This window comes from Pristis pectinata, chromosome 1, assembly GCF_009764475.1.
Source record: "Pristis pectinata isolate sPriPec2 chromosome 1, sPriPec2.1.pri, whole genome shotgun sequence".
Lineage (NCBI taxonomy): Eukaryota > Metazoa > Chordata > Chondrichthyes > Rhinopristiformes > Pristidae > Pristis > Pristis pectinata.
In genome coordinates this window covers 6,410,989-6,436,246 of record NC_067405.1, presented here as the reverse complement: position 1 = coordinate 6,436,246, position 25,258 = coordinate 6,410,989, and the positions used below count along the sequence as shown (strand labels likewise).

General features: G+C 46.0%; 1 protein-coding gene across 1 annotated transcript in view; it reads left to right on the top strand.

Moving 5' to 3' along the window:
• Window positions 1–23,697, top strand: part of LOC127575148 (5'-AMP-activated protein kinase subunit gamma-1-like) — a 35,058-nt gene extending 11,361 nt beyond the window's left edge. The window contains exons 4-10 of the mRNA XM_052024843.1: window positions 3,469–3,514; window positions 8,308–8,362; window positions 11,388–11,514; window positions 12,771–12,936; window positions 15,767–15,804; window positions 21,515–21,661; window positions 23,581–23,697. Of these exons, the coding sequence (XP_051880803.1) occupies window positions 3,469–3,514; window positions 8,308–8,362; window positions 11,388–11,514; window positions 12,771–12,936; window positions 15,767–15,804; window positions 21,515–21,661; window positions 23,581–23,697 (696 nt within the window). The remainder of the gene's footprint in view (window positions 1–3,468; window positions 3,515–8,307; window positions 8,363–11,387; window positions 11,515–12,770; window positions 12,937–15,766; window positions 15,805–21,514; window positions 21,662–23,580) is intronic.
• The last annotated feature ends 1,561 nt before the right edge of the window (window positions 23,698–25,258 follow it).

Here is a 25,258-nt window from a genome sequence, read left to right as displayed (position 1 = left end):
TTGGATTGGTTTATTATTGTCACTTGTACCGAGGTACAGTGAAAAGCTTGTCTTACAAACCGATCGTACAGGTCAATTCATTACACAGTGCAGTTACATTGAGTTAGTACAGAGAGCATTGAGGTAGTACAGGTAAAAACAATAACAGTACAGAGTAAAGTGTCACAGCTACAGAGAAAGTGCAGTGCAATAAGGTGCAAGGTCACAACAAGGTAGATCGTGAGGTCAAGAGTCCATCTCATCGTATAAGGGAACCGTTCAATAGTCTTATCACAGTGGGGTAGAAGCCGTCCTTGAGCCAAAGGGCCTGTTCTGTGCTGTACTGTTCCATGTTAACCTTGAGGGAATCCTGACCTAAGGCTCCCAAATCCCTTTGGCCTCCAATTTCTTTTTTGCTGCAAAAAAAAGTTATTAGGGAAAAAAAAGTTATTAGGGAAAAAAAAGTTATTAGGGAAAAAAAAGTTATTAGGGAAATTTGACAACCCACTTATCCCAAAATACTCCAGAGCTGTCTGGCTGTTTTGTGTGAGTTGTGGGGTTACCAATTCCTTCTCCTGCAATCCTCAAATTCTCCTCTTCCTCTTCTCTTGAACGACAGTAACGGGCATCGGGTCCTTGGATTAACACATCAAGTGACTTGCTGGCTCCACAAACAGTGCAAGACGTCAGTTCAGATTACATTGTGATGTCTCGGTCAGGGTGAGAACTCAGAGGTCAGAGTGCTGTTATTATTGGTATTGGTTTATTATTGTCAATTGTACAGTGAAAAACTTGTCTTTCATATCGTTCATACAGATCAATTCATTACACAGTACATTGAGGTAGTACAGAGTAAAAACAATAACAGAATACAGAGTAAAGCGTCACAGCTACAGAGGAAGTGCAGCGCAGGTAGACAATAAGGTGCAAAGTCATAAGAAGGTAAATCGTGAGGTCAAGAGACCATCTCATCATATAAGGGAACCGTTCAATAGTCTTATCACAGTGGGGTAGAAGCTGTCCTTGAGCCTGGTGGTACGTGCCCTCAGGCTCCTGCATCTTCTCTGCCTGATGGGAGAGGAGAGAAGAGAGAATGACCCAGGTGAGTGGGGTCTTTGATTATGTTGGCTGCATCACCAAGGCAGTGAGAGGTATAGACAGAGTCCATGGAGGGGAGGCTGGTTTCTGTGATGCACTGGGCTGTGTCCACAACTCTCTGCAGTTTCTCGTGGTCCTGGGCAGAGCAGTTGCCATACCAAGCCGTGATGCATCCAGATAAGATGCTTTCTATAAAACAAACTAACACCAGCTAAGGCAAACTTCATTTTCAATCAGTTAAAACTTCCTCAGCCAAATGAAACTCAAGTTCAAATTTGTCTTTTCTTCATGCTTACTGCCAATAGCTGTATTGTTTAGCCTCAATATATGTACAAGGGAATGTGTTAGTACATTGAGGTCTCCAAAAAAAGTGTGGAAATCACTGATTATTTTAATTGGTAATTGGTTTATTATTGTCACATGTACTAAGATACAGTGAAAAACTTCTGTTTGCATGCCATCCAGACAGATCATTCCATATGTAAGTACATAGATGTAGCATAAAAGGAAACAATGACCCTCACCAACTTTTATCGAAGCACCCTATCTGGATGTATCACAGCTTGGTATGGCAACTGCTCTGCCTATGACCACAAGAAACTGCAGAGAGTTGTGGACACAGCCCAGTGCATCACGAAAACCAGCCTCCCCTCCATGGACCCTGTCTATACCTCTCGCTGCCTTGGTGAAGCAGCCAGCATAATCAAAGACCCCAGCCACCTGGGTCATTCTCTCTTCTCTCCTCTTCCATCAGGTAGAAGATACAGGAGCCTGAGGGCACGTACCACCAGTCTCAAGGACAGCTTCTACCCCACTGTGTTAAGACTATTGAACGGTTCCCTTGTACGATAAGATGGACTCTTGACCTCACAATCTACCTTGTTTGACCTTGCACCTTATTGTCTACTTGCACTGCACTTCCCTGTAGCTGTGACACTTTACTCTGTATTCGAACCCAACGGCTGTGAAGGCGGATGAAGGCTGCAACAAATCCATCAGCTCCAATCGTCGTGGTTTCCATGCCATTGGAATCAGTTGGTTAATTTGTGAACTATCGTGTGCTTTTTGTAGTGCAACATTAAGTACATGTTAAACAAATACACGCACAGGCTCTTCGCTCTATGGGCTACTTCTCAAGTCTTTTGGTGATCGGGGGATCTGGAACTACCTGTCCTGAATGTAGAAGAATTTTCAGAGCCAAGATTGGACTCGTAAGCCACTTGAGAGCCCATAAATAGATCAACGGAATGAAGACCATCATCCTCGACCTCAAGGGATGGCCACGACGACAACTCTGTATTCTGTTATTGTTTTTACTCTGTACTACCTCAATGCACTGTGTAATGAATTGACCTGTACGATCGGTATGCAAGACAAGTTTTACACAGTATCTCAGTATAAGTGACAATAATAAACCAATACCAATAACAAAATACAGAATGTAATGTTACAGTTACAGAGAAAGTGCAGTGCAGGCAGACAATAAGGTGCAAGGGTTATGATGAGGCAGATTGAAAGATCAAGAGTTTATCTTTAAATTGGTTTATTATTGTCACATGTACCAAGGTAGTGAAAAACTTTGTTTTACATGCCATCCATACAGATCATTTCAGCACATCAGTACATTGAGGCAGTACAAGGAAAAATTAACAACAGAATGCAGAATAAAGTGTTACAGTTACAGAGAACGTGCAGCGCAGGCAGACAATAAGGTGCAAAGCCACGACGAGGTAGATTGTAAGGTCAAGAGTCCATCTTATTGTACAAAAGGTCTGCTCAGTAGTCGTATAACAGTGGGATGGAAGCTGTCCTTGAGCCTGGTGGTACGTGCTTTCAAGCTTTTCTATCTTTTCCCCTATGGGAGGGGGGAGAAGAGAGAATGTCCGGGGTGGGAGGGGTCTTTGATTACATTGGTTGCTTTCCTGAGGCAGTGGGAAGTGTAGACAGAGTCCATGGAGGGGAGGCTGGTTTTCATGATGCACCAGGCTTCATTCAGAACTCTGTGGGTCCAGATAGTTTATTTTAACAGTTCATTCACGGGATCTGGCAGCAGCATCAAGACTTTCCCCAGTCGAGCTTGAGTTTCCTGAACTGCACAATCTCTGTGGGGAAGGTATTCCCTCTGTGTTGTTAAGGAGAGAATTTCAAGATGGTGATGGCTGATTTGCATGTGGTGGATAATGTGAATGTCGTCGACAGAGGGGCATTTAGATGTGGTGGGTTTCCCTGCTGCCCTTGTCCTGGAGGCTGGAAGTTCCTTGGAATACACCTGGAGTCGCTGACCTTGAAGGGTTGACTCACTGCTCCTTTTCAGGCTGGTGCTGAGAGTTTGTTGGGAGAAACCATTCTTTAAAAGTTGATCAGGGTTAGTGGTCAAACGTTCTCTTTCAGGTGCAAATCTACCAACTGGAGGAACACAGGATTGAGACTTGGAGAGGTGAGCAGGTTCCTGCAGGACTGCATTCTCTGTGTGCGTGTGTGTATACATGCATGTGAGCGTGTGGCTGTTTGAGCATGTAGGCATGTGTCTGCAAGAGTCTGAGAGTGTGTATGGATATGTGTGTGTGTGGGAATCTGAGTATGTGTGAGAGGGACAATATGTATGGGTATGTGAGTGTGTGTGGGAATCTGAATGTAGGTATATGCATGTATGTATGTGGAAATGGGTGTGTATGAGTCTGCGTGTGTATGCATCTGCGTGCACGTGTGTCTATGTGTGTGCAAACGCTGGTTTGTGCATGCGCTGCATGTGTGAATACACATGAGGGAGTTAGTCCGTGTCAGAAGTGAGGGAACACCCATGTTAAGTGTATGACTCTACATTGAGCTTTAATGATTAATTTTGGTCCCTGTTAATTTTTACCCAACACTTTGCTTGTTTGCCTATTTCCTAAATGTTTATTTTCCGCTCTGCGTCCAAGTCAGAATCCTCCCCTTCACTTAACCTCAAAGATGTCCCAGCACAGTTGCCAACGCTTGACTAACCGGCATTGAGAATTCGCCCCATTTCATTCCAAACACAGCACCACAGATCGCTCTGGGTGACTCCTTATTTGACTGAGCTGCAGTCCATTGCTGTGCTGGGTTTGTCGGGATGGGAGGTTGGAAATGCAGAGAGTCAGCAGAACTGTGAACCGTGACTGATCCATTAGAAGAAGCAGGCCTAAATACATTCACACCAAAGATCCCTGGCAGCTGTAACATCGAGCAACATCACAACGACAAAGGGACATCACAATATAACTTTAATGCACCTGTAAATTAAAACCCTCCACCTCTGACAGATCTGCTGGGTTCCAGCTACCCCTTCACCCATTGGTATCCAAGCAATGTGATTATTTAGCTCAGCAGTCTCAAAGACAAACTAGAGAAGTCAAGTGCACACCCTGGTGTTAAAAATGTAATTACTACTCAATAATCAAAAATCAGGGCCTAGGAGTTTTATAAAGTTATCAATTTTATTTAACATTCCTCAGGTAAAGACAAAAATGCTAGAAATAGAACTCTGGTTAGGCTGCATTTAGAGTATTGCGTGCAATTCTGGTCACCTCACTATAGGAAGGATGTCGTGGCTTTAGAGAGGGTGAGGAGGAGGTTTACCAGGATGCTGCCTGGATTAGAGGGCATGTGCTATCAGGAGAGACTGGACAAACTTGGGCTCTTTTCTCTGGAGCGGTGGAGGCTGAGGGGGGATCTGTTGGAAGTGTATAAAATTATGAGGGGCATAGATAGGGTGGACAAGCAATATCTTTTTCCCATTATTGAGTGATCCAATACCAGAGGGCATGCATTTAAGGTGAGAAGGGGTAGGTTCAGAACAGACGTGAGGTGTAAGTTTTTTACTGAGAGAGTGGTGGATGCCTGGAATGCGTGCCTGATAGGGTGGTGGAGGCAGATTCACTGGGGGCTTTTAAGAGGGGCTCGGATGGGCACATGAACAAGAGGAAAATGGAGGGATATGAGCATTCTGTAGGTTGGAGGGAATAGCTATGTCGGCACAACATTGTGGGCCAAAGGGCCTGTTCTGTGCTGTACTGTTCTATGTAAATACTCAGCAGGTCAGGCAGCATCTCTGGAGAAAGAAACAGAATCAACATTTCAAGTCAATGAGACTAATTCAGAACATATCTCTCATCCCATTTTCTGCGTGCATTTGGAAGGACTGTCAAGGAGGAGTCTCTAGATTGCTTTGGTAATTTTTAAAATCCTCCTATGGGGCGTGGATGCTGCCGACAAGGTCGGCATTTATTACCTGTTCCTAGTTAAGGGAGCAGCAGAAGCAAAGCCAGGAATACGACGTTAAACCCCTCAACCCTCCTCCGTCATTCCAAGGGGCAGGCACGGTGGTGTAGAGGTTAGCATAACGTCATTACAGCGCCAGCAGCCCGGGTTCAATTCCCGCCGCTGTCTGTAAGGAGTGTGTACGTTCTCCCCGTGTCTGTGTGGGTTTCCTCCCACATTCCAAAGACGTACGGGTTAGGAAGTTGTGGGCATGCTATGTTGGTGCCGGAAGCGTGGCGACACTTGCGGGCTGCCCCCAGAACACTCTACGCAAAAGATTAATTTGACTGTGTGTTTCAATGTACGTGTGACTAATAAAGAAGTCTAAAATTAGATCATGGCTTTCGTGATTGTCAGCATCAATGTATTTGGTAACTCACCATCTGCAATCACTTGAGGGAGAGAACTTCAGATTCCCAACCCTCTGAGAGGAGCAATGCCTCCCTATCTGAACCTTCATCCTTTATCACAATACTCATTTCCTTGGAATAGATGGTGTGAACTGTCTTCTTGAATTGGGCTTGAAGTGCTCTCATGCAGTGCGTAAGGAGTTCAGGATTTTGTCCCAGCTCTGATGAAGACGGATATATCCCAAGTCATGTCTGTGGCATGCAGGGGAAAAGAAGAGATGGAGATTCCTCATCCCTTTTATAGAGACTGCAGATTGGGCTGGTGCCACTGAAGGATTCTGGTGAGTTTATTTAGTGTCAACATCACCCTCTACAGCCACAGTCGTGCAAGGAAGAAATGTTGAAGATGTCAGAGACGTCATAAGTGTGACCATCTCCAAAAAAGGAGATTGCCAGTAGCAGTAATCACAGAAGTTTCTCCAGGAGAAGTTTCTCCCGGAGAAAGTCATTGCAAACCTCCTCAACCACCTCCTTCCAGAGGTTGAGGTGTTCCTCCAAATTACAGTGTGGATTCCGTCCATCGATCAATACAACGGATGTTATCTTCATTGCGCTATGTATGTGGCCTTTGATTTGACCTCACAAGGGCCTTCAAACCAAAGGGATTATGGGGAATCTACCTCAAATTCAGTTGTGCTCACAAATTTATTACTGCCCTTTGTTGCTGTCGGGCAATCTGTGATCCTGACCTTCAGATCCACCACCGACATAGTCCTGGGATAGACTGGAGTCAAGCAAGGCTGTGTCTTTGCACCAGCTCACTTCCCAATCTCTCTCCACACTAATGCACCATACGTGTTGGACTTTATGAGGTGAGGATTTGAGTACAAGACTGAAAGTGTATTACTGCATTTATATGGGAGCTCGCTGAGACCACACCTTGAGTATCGTGTCCAATTTTGCTCTCATTATCTAAGAAAGGATATACTTGCCACAGAGCAAGAGTGGTGAAAATTCATCAGACTAGATCCAGAGGTAGCAGATGTGAAAAGATTGAGTCTATTCTCTGGAATAAAGCTGGAGAGGAGATCTCGTGGAAATGTACAAAATTCTCACATGGTCAACAAGGAGGAAGTTTTCCTTGACCGAAGAGTCCAGAATCGAGGGTCACAGTCTCAGAATAAACAATAGGCCGTTTAGAATTGATGTGAGGAGATCTTTTCCCCACATAGAAGGTGATGAATCATTGGACTTCTCTACCCCAGACTGGTATAGAGTCCGTGATTGAGCTCATTTCAGCACAGAGGCTGATGGTTTTCTGGACAATGAGGAAATCAAGGAGATCGGTGTTTAAGTAGAACATTAGCCATGATCTCGATGAATGGTGGAGCAGGTTTGAGCTCTGTGAGATAGAGATCAGTTTGCTAAACCATAACATCAATCCTAGTCTCACCCTATCCTATCTATCCCTTCTTCAGCCTCTCTGCAATCTAAAACTTTAAGATGAGATTTCTTTATTAGTCACATATACATCGAAACACACAGTGAAATACATCTTTTGTGTAGAGTGTTCTGGGTGCAGCCTTCAAGTGTCGCCGCGCTTCCGGCGCCAACATAGCATGCCCACAACTTCCTTACCAGTACGTCTTTGGAATGTGGGAGGAAACCAGAGCACCCGGAGGAAACCCACGCAGACACAGGGAGAATGTACAAACTCCTTACAGACAGTGGCTGGAATTGAACCCGGGTCACTGGCGATGTAATAATGTTACACTAACCGCTACACTACTGTGCCTGTCTGGCTGTCTATCCCATCTATGCCTCTCATAATTTTATAAACCTCTATCAGGTCTCCCCTCAGCTTCCGACCCTTCAGAGAAAACAATCCAAGTTTGTCCAAGCTCCCCTTATACCTCACACCCTCTAATCCAGGCAGCATCCTGGTGAACCGCTTCTGCACCTTCTCTAAAGCCTCCACATCCTTCCTGTAATGGGGCGACCAGAACTGCACACACTCTAAGTGTGGCCTAACCAAAGTTTTATACAACTGCATCATGACTTCCTCATACTTTGTGTCCTTGGCAATGATCTTTATCATTCTATCTACTTGAGCTGGCACTTTCAAGGAGGTATGGACTTGGACCTCAATATCCTTCTGTAGATCAATGGTGAAGATATCAGAAAGGTGAAGATATACAGAGAACTACCAAGCCACAAGTGATTTATTGATCCTCTCACCAGCCTCATATCTGAACTGTGCATGTGCACATACCTAGTGTTACAGACGTCATACCCTCAGCTACATACAGCACCGTGCATAGCGTAGTAGACACACAGAGAATGGGCGAATGGGGCTTTGGAGAAGGGTCTGTGATATTCAGATGAGCTTCCTTTTGATGGATCAAAGAATTTCCAGGAAAACTTGGAACATAAAAATGGTTAGCATCAACAAATAATAGCCATTTAAAAAGGGCTTGGATTTGGAACTCTGATCATTGTGTTGAGTACTTCAAACACCTTGAGAATGCTCATGAACATTGATTTTTAATTCCGATGAAACTTGTTCAGTTGAATGATTCCACTTTCCTCTTCTCCCCAGAGATTTATTTGCAAGGTTCCTTTAAGAAACTGGTCAGTATCTCGCCGATTGACAGGTAAAATGATTATTCTGTGTGACTGGGATTGCAGTTTTATCTCATTGGTTCAATGAAATAGTGGACCCGTATTATATTGCAAGCAAATAGCAGATTCTGCAATTATTTTTCATTAATTCTTGGATCTAGGCGTAATAAATGCAAAAAGATCAACATGGTTATAGTGAGCTGAAGAGGCCACCTCTGTGCTAGATGACTCCATAATTCCAAGACTCTCATGAGGTAGTCACTGTGAGGCAGGAACGTAATGGCTATCCCCTTAAGAATATGGTTGTGAACCACCACCTTTTTGAACCACAGCAGTCCGTAATGTGAAGAAACACCCACAAGGCTGTAAGGGTGAGAATTCCAAGACTTAGATCCAATGGGGATGAGGGAAGAGCGACATACTTCCAAGTCAGGTTGCCGTGCGACTTGGAGGAGAAGTTGGGAGAGGTGGTGTTCCCCGTGCCCGCAGCCCTTGGCTTGGCAGTTTTGGGCGATGCAGTCAGATAGTTTCGCAGAATCAGAATCAGGTTCATTATCACTGACATATGTCATGAAATGTTTTTGTTTTGCGGCAGCAGTACAGTGCAAAGGCATAAAATTACTCTAAATTGCAAAATAAATAATAGTGCATACTCAAAAGGAATAATGAGGTAGTGCTCATGGGTTCATGGGCCATTCAGAAATCTGATGGCGGATGTTCCTGAATCACTGAGTGTGGGTCTTCAGGCTCCTGTACCTCCTCCCCAATGGTAGTAATGAGAAGAGGGCGTGTCCCGGATGGTGAGGGTCCTTAGTGATGGATGCTGCCTTCTTGAGGCACCGCCTCTTGAAGATGTCCTCGATGATGGGGAGGGTTGTGCCCGTGATGCAGCTGGCTGAGTCTACAACTCTCTGCAGCCTCTTGTGATCCTGTGCATTGGAGCCTCCATACCAGGTGGTGATGCAACCATTTAGAATACCCTCCACCGTACATCTATAGAAATTTGTAAGAGTCTTTGCTCTTCTCAAGAGACTCCCCAAACTCCTAATGAAGTAGAGCTGCTGGCATGCCTTCTTCGTGATTGCATCTTTAGGATGGTCTGCACTGTACCACATTGTACTGGTGAAGGCAGGGGACATTTGGGGATGTAAATTTTGGAATAAGCAGATCCTGTAGGAAGTTTATGGGATGGAGCCTAATCTGAGTCAGCATTGAAACAAAAGGCTCTTAAAACCTCATCAAGGTATCAAAACACTTTATAATCAATTGCGTAGTGTTTAAGAAAGGTGGTAACTGTTGCAATGCACGTAGGCACCACTCAATATTTAACAGACTCAGCCGGATGTTATTTAAAAGCAGAGAAACAAAGGACTGCAGATGCTGGAATCTAGATGAAAAACACGAAGAGCCAGCATAATCAAAGACCCCACCCACCCGGCTCATTCTCTCTTCTCTCCTCTTCAATCAGGTAGAAGATACAGGAGCCTGAGGGCACGTACCACCAGACTTAAGGACAGCTTCTACCCCACTGTGATAAGACTATTGAACGGTTCCCTTATACGATGAGATGGGCTATGACTTCACGATCTACCTTGTTGTGACCTCACACCTTTATTGCACTGCACTTTCTCTGTAGCTGTGACACTTTACTCTGTACTGTTATTGTTTTTACCTGTACTACCTCAATGCACTCTGTACTAACCCAATGGAACTGCACTGTGCAATGAGTTGACCTGTATGATCGGTTTGTAAGACAAGCTTTTCACTGTACCTCGGTACAAGTGACAATAGTAAACCAATACCAATACTAATGATGCTGGAAGAACTCAGCAGGCCAGGCAGCATCCGTGGAGAAAAGCCGAAACGTTGACCGCCTACTGCTCTGCACGGATGCTGCCTGGCCTGCTGAGTTCCTCCAGCATCACTAGTTAAAAGCAGCTAGATGTTGCCTGGAGTGTAAATTGGTAAATAAATTGGTAAATTGGTTTATTATTGTCACATGTATTGAGATACAGTGAAAAACTTTGTTATGCATGCCATCCATACAGATCATTCCAAAACATAAGTACATCAATGTAGTACAAAGGGTAAAACAATAAGAGAATACAGAATATGGTGTTACAGTTACAGGGAAAGTGTAGTGCAGGTAGACAATAAGGTGCAAGGTAGATTGTGAGGTCAAGAGTTAATTTTTATCATACAAGAGGACAGTTCAAGAGTCTTATAACAGCAGGATAGAAGCTGTCCTTGAGCCTGGTGGTACGTGCTTTCAGGCTTTTGTATCTTCTGCCCGATGAGAGGGAGGAGAAGAGAGAATGTCCGGGGTGGGTGGGGTCTTTGGTGCTTTAGAGTCAATACTTCTGAATTGCAGCATTTGACAAGAGTGGGAAGACATGGCAGGAAGCTTGTGTACAGTAGTTCCCAACATACACCACGGAGATAAATGGCCTAATAATATGTTTCTGTTAATACTATTGGTTATGGGACAGGCAGAGAACCTATCCCAGAGCAGGTTGGAGCCTGAGACTGACAGTTTGCACAGTCTCCACATGGGTTTCCTCTGGGTGCTCCGGTTTCCTCCCACATTCCAAAGAAAACCGGCTCACTGGGTCCACAATGACGATCGAGCACCCACTTACAGTGATCCAACTCCCATCTACCCCCCCCCCCCCCGCAGACTCTACCACTCGTACAGGGGTAATTTGCAGTTGAAAATTAATCCCCCAACCGGCACGTCTTTGGGATATGGGAGGAAACTGGAGCACCCAGAGGAAACCCATGAGGGGCAACGGCAAACTCCACGCAGACAGCACCAGAGGTCAGGATTGAACCTGGGTCTCTGGCGCTGTGAGGCAGCTGCTCTAGCATCTGTGCCACTGTGCTGACCTTATGAATAATGTAAAAATAAGTAAACCCTTGTTCGAACCAGTTCCATGAAGATCCCATCAGGTGGATGTGGTCCATTGTGAGTTATCCACAGAATATCTTCTCGAGAGCCTGCTGATTACTGTTCTCTGATTTAGTTTTGTCTGCTATGTCTTTATTACCTACCTGCAGCCTATTTGATGCCGTTTACTCTTTGATTAAGAATAAAATTCACCGGCTGCCAGTCATCGATCCTGTATCTGGGAACGTTCTCTATATCCTGACACACAAACGCATCCTGAAATACTTCCACCTCTTTGTGAGTCTCTCTGCATGAAATTTAAAAAACAAGCATGGAACACGTGTGAATCTTTTTATTCTTGTCCAGAGACTGGAGAAGCTGGGATCATATTTCTTAGACAGTTGATAGGTGAACTGGTTACTTAAATTGTCCCAGTGTTGGCTGGCAGTGGGAGAATTGGGGGCTGATAATGGGCAGGTGAGATAGTAGAGGTTACAGGGGGAGTAAGTGGGGGAATGGGAAATAATAGGTTTGCTCTGAAGGCTGGCATTGACTTGATGGGCCGAATGGAAGAAAGAAAGTTGAGCGCAAAGTTAAGTCAAGGTGTTCGGAATCATTTGGAACAGACAAGGAGAAACAGTCACGACAAGTAATCTGCCGCAGAAACCCCAGTGGGTCAGCAGCGTCCGTGGAGGCAAAGGAGTGGTCGATCAAGACCCTGCATCAGATGAACGTCAAAATACACGTTTTGCCTCCCCCGATGCTGCCTCACCCACTGAGTTCTTCCAGCAGATTATTTGTTGCTCCAGATTCCAGCATCTGCAGACTCTTGTGTCTTCAAGAAAAAAAACTGTTTTTATAAGATAAGATCTTTATTAGTCACATGTACATTGAAACACACAGTGAAATGCATCTTTTGCGTAGTGTACTTGGGGGCAGCCCGCAAGTGTCGCCACGCTTCCGGTGCCAACGTAGTATGCCCACAACTTCCTAACCCGTACGTCTTTGGAATGTGGGAGGAAACTGGAGCACCCGGAGGAAACCCAAGCAGACACGGGGAGAGCGTACAAACTCCTTCCAGACAGCGGCGGGAATTGAACCCGGGTCACTGGCGCTGTAATAGTGTTAGGCTAACTGCTGCACTACCGTGTTTCCTGTCTCAGTTGCGATCACATGATTAATAAAGATGATAAAAGAACAAAAGTGATCCCTTCCATTTCGATAACCTTAGTAACCATGGTTAGATAATTCCATAATGATCAGTACCCTGATTGTGATCTATTAACCCAGACCAGGAATGTACAATGTGACTGAGATCCTTGGTAAGGCCTTGAATGATTTCCTTTGGAATGAAGCCCATGGAATCTGGTGTTCACAGATGGTTTCCCACCCAATCACTGACCAGGCCAGCTTCTGCTAACTGTGGAGTCCCAAGTAGCATAATAAGAACGGGCCGATGAATCGACCCAGAGGCAGGGACTGATCAAGAGAGATTATTGACCCCTGCGAGTGATCCATTTATCTCATCTCTCCATGTTTCCAATTGCTTTTAGGCCTCAAAGCTCCCCAAGCCAAGCTTTATGAAGAAGACACTCCAGGAGCTTGGGATCGGGACGTACAAGCATGTGGCGTTGGTGGAGGAGACGTCAACAGTGTATGAAGCTCTTGGCATTTTTGTGTCAAGGAGGGTGTCAGCTCTGCCTGTTGTTAACAAGCTGGGTGAGTGAAGGTATGGGAAGGTGGGAGTGGAATACAGAATACCAAGGGTTCCTTGAGTTGGTGGTTTGGACTAGGGCTTTACTCTTTGGAGAGAAGGAGGATGAGAAGATACATGGTAGAGGTGTACAAAATATTAGGAGGAATAGATAGAGTGGACAGCCAGCGCCTCTTTCCCAGGGCACCAATGCTCAATACAAGAGGGCATGGCTTTAAAGTAATGGGTGGGAAGCTCAAGGGAGATATCAGAGGAAGGTTTTTCACCCAGAGAGTGGTTGGTGCATGGAATGCGCTGCCTGGGGCGGTGGTGGAGGCAGGTACATTGGTCAAATTCAAGAGGTTGCTAGATAAGCATATGGAGGAATTTAAAATAGAGGGATATTTGGGAGGAAGTGGTTAGATAGTCTTAGGTGAGGTTTAAAGGTCGGCACAACATTGTGGGCCGAAGGGCCTGTATTGCGCTGTACTGTTCTATGATTCTATGATTCGATGACCCAGCAGAGGGGGGGAAATGTAATGTTGATGGTGAATTGTGAGGGCCTAGCAGTTGAACAGGAAGAGGAAGGTAGCAGCCATCATAAGCCTGGTAGCCAGAGACACAGGTTATGTAAGATTACATCAGGGTGTAGATCAACTGGGAAAGTGGGCCAAGGAATGGCAGATAGAATTTAACTCAGAGGAGTGGTAAGATAAGATTTCTTTATTAGTCACATGTACATCGAAACACACAGTGAAATACATCTTTTGCGTAGAGTGTTCTGGGGGCAGCCCGCAAGTGTCGCCACGCTTCTGGTGCCAACATATCATGCCCACAACTTCCTAACCCGTACGTCTTTTGAAAGTTGGAGGAAACCGGAGCACCCGGAGGAAACCCACGCAGACACGGGGAGAACGTACAAACTCCTTCCAGACAGCGGCCGGAATTGAACCCGGGTCGCTGGCGCTGTAGTAGTTTTACGCTAACCACTATACTACCGTGTGAAGAAGGGGTTTGGTACCTGCCTCTACCATTTGCCAGAGGAAGTGGCAGAGGCAGGTACAATTACAAGATTAAAAAAACATTTGGACAAGGAGGAAAGTTTGGAGGGGAACGGGCCAACCATAGGCAAATGGGACTAGCCTAGATAGGCAACTTGGTCGGCATGGACGAGTTGGGCCGAAGGGTCTGTTTCAGTGCTGTATTACTCTCTGACACACCACAGTGGATGGCATCGACAATATAAGATTAACTTCTGTATGAATGATTTCTTATTGCTTCATTACAAACTTGCTTCCACTTCAGGCACCAAAGCATATTTCACATCAAGGATAGTTGGTAAATACTTGGATGCTCACGTCAGTTCATTTACTTCTGAAGATTGTGCTGGAGATATTTACAAAACGCAATCTATTGGAGGAGCAGGCAGTCACTGAGGGCATCTCCTGGATTTATCTCAGCACATCAGCCTCCAAAAGTTGCAATTAGTTCCACAGTGAAGTAACAACCAATAAAGACGCATCCATGCAACTGCAAAATCTGAAGGCAGTGTATGTTTCCATGATATGAATCCAAATATATTTGTGTGGACAAGTACATTTGGATTTATTATTCATGGAGCATGAAGGTGGTTGGAACCTGGAACACACTGCTGAGAAGGTAGTGGAGACACGTATTCTCACAACATCCGAGAAGTAACAACATTTAACAGGAACCCTGTCTCGCCACTCCCCTTCTCCTTATACCGTCCCTCCCGCCTCTCCACTCTCAGTCCTGATGCAGGATTTCAATCTGAAATGTCGACAGTTGCTCCCCCACTGACGCTGCTCGACCTGCTGAGTTCTGAGCAGATGAAAAACACGATGATGCTGGAGGAACTCAGCAGGCCAGGCGGCATCCGTGGAGAAAAGCAGGCGGTCAACGTTTCGGGTCAGGACCCTTCCTCAGATAGGGAGAAGGGAAGCCCAATATGTAAGAGGGAAAAACAGAGCAGTGATAGGTGGACAAAAGAGGGGAGGTGGGGTGGGCACAGGGTGGTGATAGGTAGATGCAGGTAAGAGATAGTGACGGGCAGGTGTGGGGGAGGAGGGGAGAGCAGATCCACCAGGGGATGGGCCAAAGGAGAGAAAGGGAAAAAAAGGGGTAGAAAAAGAGAGAGAGAGGCCAGGAAAGGGAAGAAGAGAAGATGCATGGTGGTGGGGGGGTGGTGTGGGGAAGGGGCGTGGGAATTACTTAAAGTGGGAGAATTCAATGTTCGTGCTGTTAGGCTGCAAGGTTCCAAGATGGAAAATGAGGTGCTGTTCCTCCAGTTTGCGCTTGGAATTCTCCTGGCAGTGGAGGAGGCCAAGTCATAGTGTGGGAGGGGGAGTTGAAGTGACTGGCAATGGGGAGATGCAGATCGCGGTTACGGACGGAGCGAAGGTGTTCTGTGAAACGGTCACCTAGTCTGCTTGTTGTTTGTTGTTCCGGATTCCAGCATATGCAATCTCGTGTGTCTAACATTTAAAAGGGTACCTGGACAGATACATGGATAGGAAAGGTTTAGAGGGATATGGGCCACACACAGGCAAATGGGGCTAGCCTAGATGGGAATCTTGGTTGGCATGGACAAGTTGGGCCAGTTTCCATGCCGTATGACTCCAATTAAATGGATGACCACTTGAATCACCAAGGCATAGAAGACTATCGACCAAGTGCTGGTAAATGAGATTAATATAGATGGGTACTTGATGAACAGCATGGATATGGAGGGCCGAAGGGCCTGTTTCTGTACTGTATGTCTCTAGGACTCTTGTGAGATATCTGGTTTTCAGGTACAATGAACACATATTTATTTACATTTTTCTTTCAATCCAGGTAAAGTGGTGAATCTGTACTCAAGGTTCGATGCTATAGTAAGTATAGTATTTTGCAGCAAAAAAAATACAGAGGTATCACTATATGTGAAGAGTTTGTGGGGAGATTTAATATAAAAACCTGGCACTGATTCAATGGGATGAATGGCCTCCTCCTGCACTATAACAATTCCATTCATCTGGGAGTGGTTGGGGATAACATGGTATCTGAATGTAAATTGGTTTATTATTGTCATGTACCGAGGTACAGTGAAAAACATTGTTTTGCATACCATCCATACAGATCATTTCATTACAACAGTGCATTGAGGTAGTACAAGGGAAAACAATAGCAGAATGCAGAATAAAGTGTCACAGCTATAGAGAAAGTGCAGTGCAGGCAGACAATAAGGTGCAAGGTCAAGACAGGGTAGATTGTGAGGTCAAGAGTCCATCTTATCGTACTGGGGACCATTCAATAGTCTTATAACAGCGGGATAGAAGCTGTCCTTGACTATGGTGGTACGTGCTTTCAGGCTTTTGTACCTTCTGCCTGATGGGAGGGGGGAGAATGTCTGTGGGTGGGGTCTTTAGAACATAGAACATAGAACAGTACAGCACGGTACAGGCCCTTCAACCCGCGATGTTGTGCTAACCTATATAAACCTACTTCATGACAAACTTATCTTTGATTACGTTGGCTGCTTTACCGAGGCAGCGGGAAGTGTAGACAGAGTCCATGGAGGGGAGGCTGGTTTCCGTAATGCGCTGGGCTGTGTCCACAGCTCTCTGCAGTTTCTTGCAGTCATGGTCAGGGCAGCTGCCATACCAAGCCATGATGCATCCAGATAGGATGCTTTCTGTGATGCATCTATAAAAATTGGTGAGGGTCAAAGGGAACATACCAAGTTTCTTTAGCCTCCTGAGGAAGTAGAGGCGTTGGTGAGCTTTCTTGGCTGTGGTGTCTACATGGTTCAACCAGGACAGGCTGTTGGTGATGTTCGCTCCAAGGAACTTGAATCTCTCAACCATCTCAACTTTAGCATCTGCAGGAACTAAACTAAGGCATCTAACTCTTTGGTGCTTACTCACATATCACACAACAGGAACTTGTGTTTATACAGTGACTTTGACACTGAAACTTCCCAAGGCCCTTCACAGAACTTGAAACGCAATCTGACATTGAGCCACAGGAGGAGGTATTAGGATAGACAACCAAAAGAGTCAGGGGTGGAGACAGAGGTGAGGAAGTTGAGAGGGTTAGGGAGGGAATTCCAGAGGCCTGGATAGAGTGGATGTTTCCATGAGTCTGGGATCCGAGGGCACAGCCTCAGAATAAAGGGACATCCCTTTAGAACTGAGATGAGGAGGAATTCCTTCAGTCAGAGGGCGGTGAAGCTGTAGAATCTGTTGCCACAGAGGGCTGTGGAGGCCAAGTCATTGGATGGGCAGACACAGTAGTGTAGCGGTTAGGGTAACACTATTACAGCGCCAGTGACCAGGGTTCAATTCCCGCCATTGTAAGAAGTTTGTACATTTTCCCCGTGTCTGCGTGGGTCTCCTCCGGTGCTCCGGTTTCCTCCCACATTCCGAAGATGTACGGGTTAGGAAGTTGTGGGCATGCTACGTTGGCGCCGGAAGCGTGGCGACACTTGCGGGCTGCCCCCAGATCATTCTACTCAAAAGATGCATTTCACTGTGTGTTTCGATGTACATGTGACTAATAAAGATATCTTATACATCGAAACACACAGTGAAATGCATCTTTGCGTAGAGTGTTCCTGGGGGCAGCCCGCAAGTGTCGCCACGCTTCCGGCGCCAACGTAGCATGCCCACAACTTCCTAACCCGTACATCTTCGGAATGTGGGAGGAAACCGGAGCACCCGGAGGAGACCCACGCAGTCACGGGGAGAACGTACAAACTCCTTACTGACAGCGGCCGGGATTGAAACCCGGGTCACTGGCACTGTAATAGTGTTACGCTAACCACTACACTGCCATGCCTGCCCTGTGACGAATAAAGATATCTTATCTTATCTTATTTAAGGCAGAGGTTGATAGGTTCTTGATTGGTAAGGGGGTTAAGGGTTATGAGGAGAAGGCAGGAGAATGGGGTTTAAAAGAAATCAGCCATGATTGAATGATGGAGCAGACTCAATGGGCTGAATGGCCTAATTCTGCTCCTAATATCTTATGGTCTGGTAGCGGAATCCATGGACATTAATAGGGCTGTGATAAGAAACGGACAAAAGCAGAGGAATGCAGAATCAGAATTATCGCTACTGACTTAAGTGATGTGAAATTTGTTATTCTGCGGCTGCAGTACAGTGCTTGGAACACTGTAGGAATGGAGGAGGTTGCAGAGATCAAGAACAGCCGGCCCTCGGAAGGAGGCGAAAACAAGGATGACGTAGTGGCACTACCTGTGGAGGCACAACCACACAGCTCCAGAGACCTGGGTTCAATCTTGACCCCGGGAACTGACTGTGTGGAGTTTGCACGTTCTCCCTGTGACCACGTGAGTTTCTCCGGTTTTCTGTAAGTTAGTAGTTTAATTGGTGACTGTAAGTTACCCCGAGTGTCGGTAGATGCAAAAAATATTTAGAGTTGAGAACAGGAGAAAGTATGGGTTACAGGAAAATAAGAAGGAGAATGGGGGCTGATGGGATTGTTCTACTGAGAGCTGCATGGACACTCTGGGCTGAATGGCCTCCTGTGCTGTAATAATTTTGAATATTAGATCAGGAAGAATAACTTTTATTTTGGCATCTGGGGAAATGGTTCAACAATGACAGGCAAGTTGGTTTGGAAATAAGGTTGTGGCAGTTATTGTGTTGTGAATCACTTGCCTGTGGTGTTGAAGGCTGAGACCTTGGTGTAAGGACTGGAGTATGAAACCTGTTCTGATAATCCACTGAGGGTTAAGTCAGAATCAGATTTATTATCACTGACTTGGATGACATGAAATGTGTTGTTTTGCGGCAGCAGTACAGTGCAAAGACACAAAATTACTATAAGTTACAAAAGTAAATAAATAGTGCAAAATCAAGGAATAACGAGGTGGTGTCCATGGGTTCATGGACTGTTCAGAAATCTGATGGCGGAGGGGAAGAAGCTGTTCCTGAATCGTTGAGTGTGGGTCTTCAGGCTCCTGTACCTCCTCCCTGATGGTAGTAACGAGAAGAGGGCATATCCCGGGTGGTGAGGGTCCATAGTGATGGATGCCGCCTTCTTGAGGCACCGTCTCTCGAAGATGTAGGGTTGTGCCCCTAGAAAGGGATGCCAAGCCTGCATCTGAGCTCCTGAGTAGATATAAAAGAACAAAAGGGGAGTTAACTTCAGTGTCCTGGTTATTACTTCAGTGGATTGTTCTGCGTGGATATGCATGCTGTCTCTGTGTGTGTGGACATCGAACAGTACTGCACAGGAACAGGCCCTTCGGCCCCCGATGTCTGCACTGAACATGGTGCTGAATTAAATTAATCCCTTCTGCCTGTACTAAATCCATATCCGTCCATTCCCTGCATATTCATGAGCCACTCAAAAAGCCTCTTAAACATCACTATCATATCCACATCCACCACTACCCCCGGCAGCACATTCCAGGCAGGCCCCCACCACTCTCTGTATAGAATAACTTGCCCAGCATATACCTTTCAAATTTGCCTCCTCACACCTTAAGGCTATGTCACCTAGTATTCTGTAGTGTCATCCTGAGGAGTATTATTTGATGGGTCTACTTTGTAACCCAGAACTGACCAACAGTCTGAACCATAGAACCATACAGCACAAAACAGGCCCTTCGGCCCACCATGTTGTGCCGTCCATCAAACCACCCTCACACTATCTAACCCTTTCCTCCCGCATATCCCTCTATCTCACATTCCTCCATATGCCTATCCAACAAGCTCTTGAACCTGTCCGATGTATCTGCCTCCACCACCACCCCAGGCAGTGCATTCCACGCACCAACCACTCTCTGGGTGAAAAATCTCCCCCTGACATCTCCCCTGAACCCCCCACCCATAACCTTAAAGCCATGCCCTCTCGTCTTGAGCATTGGTGCCCTGGGAAGGAGGCGCTGACTGTCTACTCTATCTATTCCTCTCAATATTTTATATACCTCTATCATGTCTCCTCTCATCCTCCTCCTTTCCAGTGAATAAAGCCCTAGCACCTTAAGCCTCTCCTCATATTCAATACGCTCTAATCCAGGCAGCATCCTGGTAAACATCCTCTGCACCCTCTCCAATGCCTCCACATCCTTCCTATAATGAGGCGACCAGAACTGAACACAGTACTCCAAGTGTGGCCTAACTAGAGTTTTGGAAAGCTGCGTCATCACTTCGCGGCTCTTAAACTCAATCCCGCGATTTATGAAAGCCATCATCCCATTGGCCTTCTTAACTGCTCTTTCCACCTGTGAGGCAACTTTCAATGAACTGTGAATATGAACCCCCAGATCCCTCTGCTCCTCCACACTGCCAAGTACCTTGCCGTTTACCCAGTACTCTGCCCTGGAGTTTGTCCTTCCAAAGTGTACCACCTCACACTTCTCCAGATTGAACTCCATCTACCACTTGTCAGCCCAGCTCTGCATCCTACCAATATCCCTCTGTAAGCTCCGACAGCCCTCCACACTATCCACAACACCGCCGATCTTAGTGTCGTCCGCAAACTTACTAACCCTGCAGCAACAATATTTCATTGTTAAGTTCTCTGCTTTGCAAGTAAACTACTTTAATGCTGTCTTAGAGCACGTGAAAGCAAGGACATCTCCCTCAAACAATGCTGCTTCAAAAGCAACAAAATGCGCAGCAATTAACTCGTTACACATTGTGAGATCTTGCTGTGCTATTATCTAGTGCCCTACTCCTTGCAGTACCATAGGGACTGTGCTTCAGAATAGGCGTAGTACCCCAGCTACAGCTCCAACTCACGAATGCTGCCCTGGAAGTGCAAGAGCTACATGTCTTCTGATGTTTGTAAGGGTGCAGACGTGTACTTGTGGAGTTGGGGTTGAAGCAATGTAAAAACAGAACTGACCTCTACCTGCAGTCTTTAAGTTATGTGGATTGCATCAATGCAAGATTTTTACCTCGCGCCAGATGCAAAACATGGGCTGGATCAATACAAAACAAGGGGATGGTTCAGAACAAAATTTGGACTGGATCAATACAAAACAATGGAATGGGTCAGTATACAATCTGGGATGGATCAATACAAACAATGAATAGGTCAAGAAAAAACTTGGAATGAATTGATGCAAAACAGTACATGAATCAAATTCAAACTATGACTCCCTATTGGACCTGATAAAAGATCTCGGCCCGAGATGTTGACTGTCTCCTTACCTCCACAGATACTGCCTGACCCACTAACTCCAGTAGTTTCTGTTTTGCTCCTGATCCCAGCATCTGCAGTCCCCTGTGTCTCCCTACTAGTGTTTGATTAAAAACCTGGACTGAGTTTTGAAACAGGGACTGGATTAATACATTACTCTTGGTTCCAGATACAAAGCATCTGTACTCTACACCCATTACCAGATTCAACACACATTCTGGATTGATACCCAGTGACCTCTTCCACATTTGCTAGAATTCAGAGGTTTGACTCAATGCTTTATTTATAGACACCATTAGAAATATTGTTATTAGGAATTGTAAAGTGATGGATTATCATTCAGAGACACACGGGCAGACAGTGTGGTTGTTGGCAATAAGCAAACACTTTCTAAATATAAGCAAATGCTCTGTTCTCTTTCTGCAGAATCTTGCTGCTCAGAAAGCTTACAACAACCTGCACGTCAGTGTGAAGGAGGTACTAGAACAGAGATGGCATTGTTTCGAGAATGTCCTCAAGTGTTACGCGCACGAGACCCTGGAAGTCATCATTGAGCGTCTGGTTGAGCATGAGGTTTGGAACCTTCAAACTCAATAATCGAGAACCTCCCTCTGCATTCAGTTGCACCGATAAACATCTCAGCTGCCCACCAGATACAAGGAGAGAACAGCGGAATGGAATCTATTCCAGCAGCTCACAGATTTATTTTTAGGATGATGTTTGGGCTAAAAACAGCCTTTTGACTTGTGCGATCTATTCTATTAAAAGTGCCACCGATTAGACCCACATCCTGGCTTTCTTCCCAGAGCACTGGGTTTTAGACCCGATAGGAATAGGGCAGTGAATTATCGCACAGCAAGATCCCACTAGGAACAGATGAATTAATTGCTGAGTTAAGTCCAGCAAATTGTTTGAGGGAGAGGTACTTGATTTCACATGTCTAAGACAGCATGACCTTAAATGACCGTTTTAGTTTTATGTCCAATTTCCTTTCGAAAGTTCTTGCTGAATCTGCTTTCTTCAACCTTCCACGCAGATCCAACCAGGATCTCCCTGTGGCCGGCCATCTTAATTCCACTTCCCATTCCCACACCGACATGTCCCTCATCGACCTCCTCCACTGCCACGTTGTGTCTAAACACAGGTTAGAGGAACGGCACCTTGTATTCCGCCTGGGCAGTCTCCAACCTGGCGGCATGAGCACTGAATTCTCCAACTTCCGGTGACCGCTCCCCCTCTCTCCCCCGATCCACCTGGCCCCCATCACCCTCGCTCTTTCTCCTCCCCTCTCCCTTGCCATCACAAACACACTCCTCCCACTGGTTCCCCTCCCCACCCTCCCTCCCTTATCCCACACTCCACCTTCCTCTCCTATCAGATTCCATCTTCAGCCCTTTGCCACCTCCACCTATCGCCTCCCAGCTTCTGACATCACTCCCACTCTCCCCCCGCCATCTGCTTATCACCCCCCTCACCTGGATCCACCTATCACCCGTCAGCTCTTGCTCCAACCCTTCCCTTCACCTTTCTGTGCTTGCTATTTCTTTCCAGTCCAGATGAAGGGTCTCAACCCTAAACATCAACTGTCTATTTCCCTCCATAGATGCTGCCTGACCTGCTGAGTTCCTCCAGTGCTTTGTGTGTTGCAACCTATTAGAACGCAGCACAGTACAGCACAGGAACAGGCCCTTCAGCCCACCATGTTGTGTCGAGCTAATTAAACTAGGAATTAAATACCTAACTGAACTCATCCCTTCTGCCTGCATAATGTCCATATCCCTCCATTTCCTGCACATTGTGCCTATCTCGGAGCCTCTTGAGTGCCTCTGTCATGTTTGCCTCTGAGTGGTGGGTGTCTGGCAGTGCGTTCCAGGCACCCACCACTCTCTGTGTGAAAAAACCTTGCCCCCTCTTTTCCCCTTGAACTTTTCCCCTCTTACCTTAAGTGCATGCCCTCAAATACTAGACATTTTGACCCTGGGGAAAAAGATACCGGCTGTCTATTCTTTCTATGCCTCTCATAATCTTATAAACCTCTATCACTGCATCTTTAATGTAGTGGGTGCCAGCTCATGACAACTAGCTGTGTACAATAAAAAAATAATTTCCTCTTTTTTTCCCCTGGGATTTCTTATCATGGATCTGAAATTGCAATCTCTGTTTACCAAGCACTCTTCCATTAGGAATAGTTTTTCACTCTCTGCTTCATCTAATTCATTGTAATGTAGATTATCTTTATTAGGTATTCCTTAGTCTTTTTTTTAACGTCGTGGGTAATCTCAGTTTCTCCACTCTCTCCATGTAACAGAGGTTCCTTAACCCTACAACCATTCCAGCTAATCCTTTCCGCCCCATCTCCGAGGTCACACCATCATTGGGTCAAAGGAGGGCCACAGCTGGTCTTCAAAGAGGTCCCAGAGGCCTTGTTCAGACAGTGGGGTGAACCTTCTCATGGTCTTCCCACCTTTACCTGCCTCTTGTCTCTTCCTCAGGTCCATCGGTTGGTATTGGTGGATGAGGAGGATGTTGTGCAAGGGATTGTCTCACTGTCCGACATGCTCCAAGCATTGGTCCTCTCTCCAGCAGGTATAAACGCTCTTTCCTCCTGAACACTCAGGAACCTCCTCTCTTCCATATCATTCTGAAGTGATCAGGTAGGTAGTGAGCTGCCTGTCAGGCAGGCTTGATCTAGACTGTACTGGAGTGAAGGGGAGGAATCAGCCCTGATCTTCAGCAGGCCCAACATACAATGTAGTCCGTATCCATACAAGTCCCCATTCCCACAGTCCTGTCCAGATGATGCACAGACTTGCAAAGTGTAGGGATTCGCACTACATTTTATTTTGACCTGATTGGCTATTGTGTAGGTTATGAGGTTTTTTTAAAAATCTTTTGCTTTTGCATGTTGCTTGTGAGTAGCTCAACACATCTTGGCTTGAAACCTGTTAGCCTGTGGTAGTGAGTGATGGATGGTGGCTGGGTGGAAGGTCATCGAGCTCATGGAGTTAAACAGCATGGAAGCAGACCCTTCGGCCCATCAAGTCCGTGCTGACCATCAACCACCTATTTACACTAATCCTACACTAATCCCATTTTATTCTCCCCACATTCCCACTAACCCTCCCCCACCCCATTTCTACCACTGACCCAGATATTTCGTGGCCAATTAACCTACCGACCCGCCAGTTTTTGGGATGTGGGAGGAAACAGGAGCACCTGGAAGTTGAGGACATTGGATGGGTGGATCTTCATGTGCTCTCTTAGCCCAATATGATAAGACATCTTTATTAGTCACATGTACATCGAAACACACAGTGAAATGCATCTTTTGCGTAGAGTGTTCTGGGGGCAGCCCACAAGTGTCGCCACGCTTCCGGCACCAACATAGCATGCCCACAACTTCCTAACCCGTACGTCTTTGGAATGTGGGAGGAAAACGGAGCACCCGGAGGAAACCCACACAGACACGGGATGGGCACATGATTGAGAGGAAAATAGAGGGATATGGGCATTCTGTAGGTAGGAGGGATTAGCTACGTCAGCGCAACATAAGAAGAGGGCATGTCCCGGATGGTGAGGGTCCTTAGTGATGGATGCTGCCTTCTTCAGGCACCACCTCTTGTAGATATCACGCATGAGGAAACTCCCTTGCATATGTGCAAACATTAAAAAAGCTTCCCTGCATTACCTATGCAGCCTCAAAGCATAATGTATATAAAGAAATACATATAATTGTCCTTCCAAAGAGGAATTGATGAGGCAGATGGGTCAGAATAATTTCCAGGGTTATGGAGATAGTGGGGAACAGACTGAAGGAATTGCTAAACTAAGGGTCCAGTTCTGTGGACCAAACGGCCTTTCTATTCCATAACAATTCTATGAATTCATTTGTATACCTTCCTGAAAACCCCACTACCTCACCAACCTCTCTCCCCCTCCATCCCACCACCCAGAAGTTAAGAGAAAGGGGATTAGAAATCTGGAAATGTGCTCCATGATGCCCCACCCTCTGCCCTCAAGTTCACCCAGAGCTCAAGGACGTTAGCCGTCAGCAGCTAGCTGGTGCCCATGGTGTTCTCAGAAAGAGCAGCGAGCAGCTGATCACCTTTCCTTCATGGGAAAGTCATTGAATGAGTGCTTTCCTCTGTACCAGTGTGGCTATGGGTTATC